Source organism: Alosa pseudoharengus, unplaced genomic scaffold, assembly GCF_046254945.1.
Source record: "Alosa pseudoharengus isolate Yale_2024_CS ecotype anadromous, Long Island Sound unplaced genomic scaffold, YU_APseudo_1.1 YU_APseudo_1.1_scf_14, whole genome shotgun sequence".
NCBI lineage: Eukaryota > Metazoa > Chordata > Actinopteri > Clupeiformes > Clupeidae > Alosa > Alosa pseudoharengus.
The window spans coordinates 13193978-13196218 of NW_027468609.1; the positions used below are offsets into that span (position 1 = coordinate 13193978).

General features: G+C 51.9%; 1 protein-coding gene across 1 annotated transcript in view; it reads right to left on the bottom strand.

The window, feature by feature from the left end:
- Positions 1-215: 215 nt before the first annotated feature.
- The window catches only part of fam163b (family with sequence similarity 163 member B), a 4731-nt gene continuing 2705 nt past the window's right edge, over positions 216-2241 (bottom strand). Inside the window, exons 2-3 of the mRNA XM_076283214.1 lie at positions 367-761; positions 216-294 (exon numbers count right to left, since the gene is read on the bottom strand). Of these exons, the coding sequence (XP_076139329.1) occupies positions 216-294; positions 367-761 (474 nt within the window). The remainder of the gene's footprint in view (positions 295-366; positions 762-2241) is intronic.

The window sequence follows — 2241 nt, forward strand, 5'->3', positions numbered from 1 at the left end:
GCCTGAATCGCACAACGTGGTTCATCTCCATGTAGACAAGAGTTCTCTGGAATAAAAAAACGGCATATTTAAGTTCGAACCCCAGCTAGCTGCCCAGTCGGAGTCACGCGAGCACCTGACCCAATCCTTGACCCAGTCCAGTTTTGCTTAACTTAATCAGTGGTGCTCCCCGATCCTGATCCCGTTTCAGTTCCAGCTCCGGTTGAGGTCCGGCGCTAGACGTCGGTGCTGATGCTGCAGCTGCGCGTGAACATCTCGCGCATGGTGACGGAGCGGGTCAGGTTGAGCTTGTTGCTAGGCGCCGGTGGGTGGAGGGCCTGTGGGTGGTGCAGGGCCTGCTGGTGGTGCGGGTGCACGTGGGCGTACCTGGGCACAGGCATCTCCACGGGCAGCTGCAGGTCCTGCTGCTGCACGGCGCGGTAGCTGAGGCGCTCGCCGCCGTTGCGCAGGTGGCTCTCCACCACGGGCGGCGCGGGCGGCTGCAGGTAGAAGGGCAGCTCGTAGCGCGACGTGCACGACGGGCAGAAGGTGTGTGAGCGCGTCAGCTTGCGCGTCGAGGGGGGCGTGAACAGGGCCACGGGGCCATTGGCTGTGGCGATGCCCCCGCCGCCGCCCACCCCGATGGCGTGGCCAGTCGTTGCCGTGGCTGCGGAGGCCGCCAGCAGGTTGTGGTTGGAGTGGACGGGCGGGAGGCGCGACGTCACAGCGAAGTCCGGCTCCTCCTCCTCCGACTCCGATTCTTCCTTCTTACAGCAATAATACTGACCACAGAGAAGCAGAGGAGACAGAGATGGAGAAAGTTAGAGAGAGCTGAACTTCATTTACACACACACACACACACACACACACACACACACACACACACACACACACACGAGGAGCAGAGGAGACAGAGATGGAGAAAGTTAGAGAGAGCTGAACTTCATTTACACACACACACACACATACACACACACACACACACACACACACACACACACACACACACACACACACACGAGGAGCAAAGGAGACAGAGATGGAGAAAGTTAGAGAGAGCTGAACTTCATTTACACACACACACACACACACACACACACACACACACACACACACACACACACACACGAGGAGCAGAGGAGACAGAGATGGAGAAAGTTAGAGAGAGCTGAACTTTAGAGAAACAGAGAAAAATAGCACGAGAGACGTCTGAGAAAATGACCTTTATGGCAAAACACATTTTTTTACACAAAAGCAATTCAACGTGATTTAAGCAAAAGCAGCCAAAGGTGAAATTAAAAGAAAATAATTAGAATAGAGTAAAAGAATGAACAAAATACATGAAAATAAAAAATACAATTAAGACAGCTTACAGAGTGCATTGAGTTTGATATGATTGATTGTCTTTATCCATCCACTGAACGCAAACCCAGGATGAACAGCAGAGGGAGGAGAGAAGGAGCGTTTACACTGACAGATGGCCAGGCACCAGAATATATTAAAGATCTCCTAGTCCCATATAACCCACCCAGACCGCTACGATCACAGAATACTGGCCTTCTTGTAATTCCAAGAATCTCAAAAACTACAGTAGGAGGCAGAGCTTTCAGCTATCGCGCACCCCTCCTCTGGAATAATCTTCCTACCTCAATTCGACTAGCAGACACCCTCCCTATTTTTAAGTCTAGACATAAAACATACCTCTTTACTGCCTCCCATAGTTAGGTATGGTGCGTGGAAATTCACCCACCTCAGGGTTTTTGGAATGGACCACCCTGCTGAGTCCTCGTGTGACTGGCACCCCAGTCGTGCGTGCGATGGTGGTCACTGACCATACCTGCGCTGGTGTCGACTACCCCTCACCATGCCTTAGTTATGCTGCTATAGCATAGTGCTGTCATGGACTTTTCATGTGTCACGCCGTACAACCCCCCCCCCTCTCCTCTCCCCCCTTCTCTCTCTCTCTCTCAACTCTCCCTCTCTTGCCTATTCCCACCATGGTATACTGTAACAATATATAGTACTACTGATTACTTATTGACATTAACCATTTTGATTTTCAGTAATACTAACCCACTCTACATCTCTTTCTTCCCCCTTACTGTACCTCACTTGTGAGGTATATCATCACCAGTCATCAACCATCCGTGTGTTGGCCCTCCTCTCACCCATCTCACCTGAAGTCCCATCCTCGACTGCCCTATTACTGCCCCCTATCTGGACTCCTGGCCCGTACAGCCTAGCGACCCACCACCAGCCTAT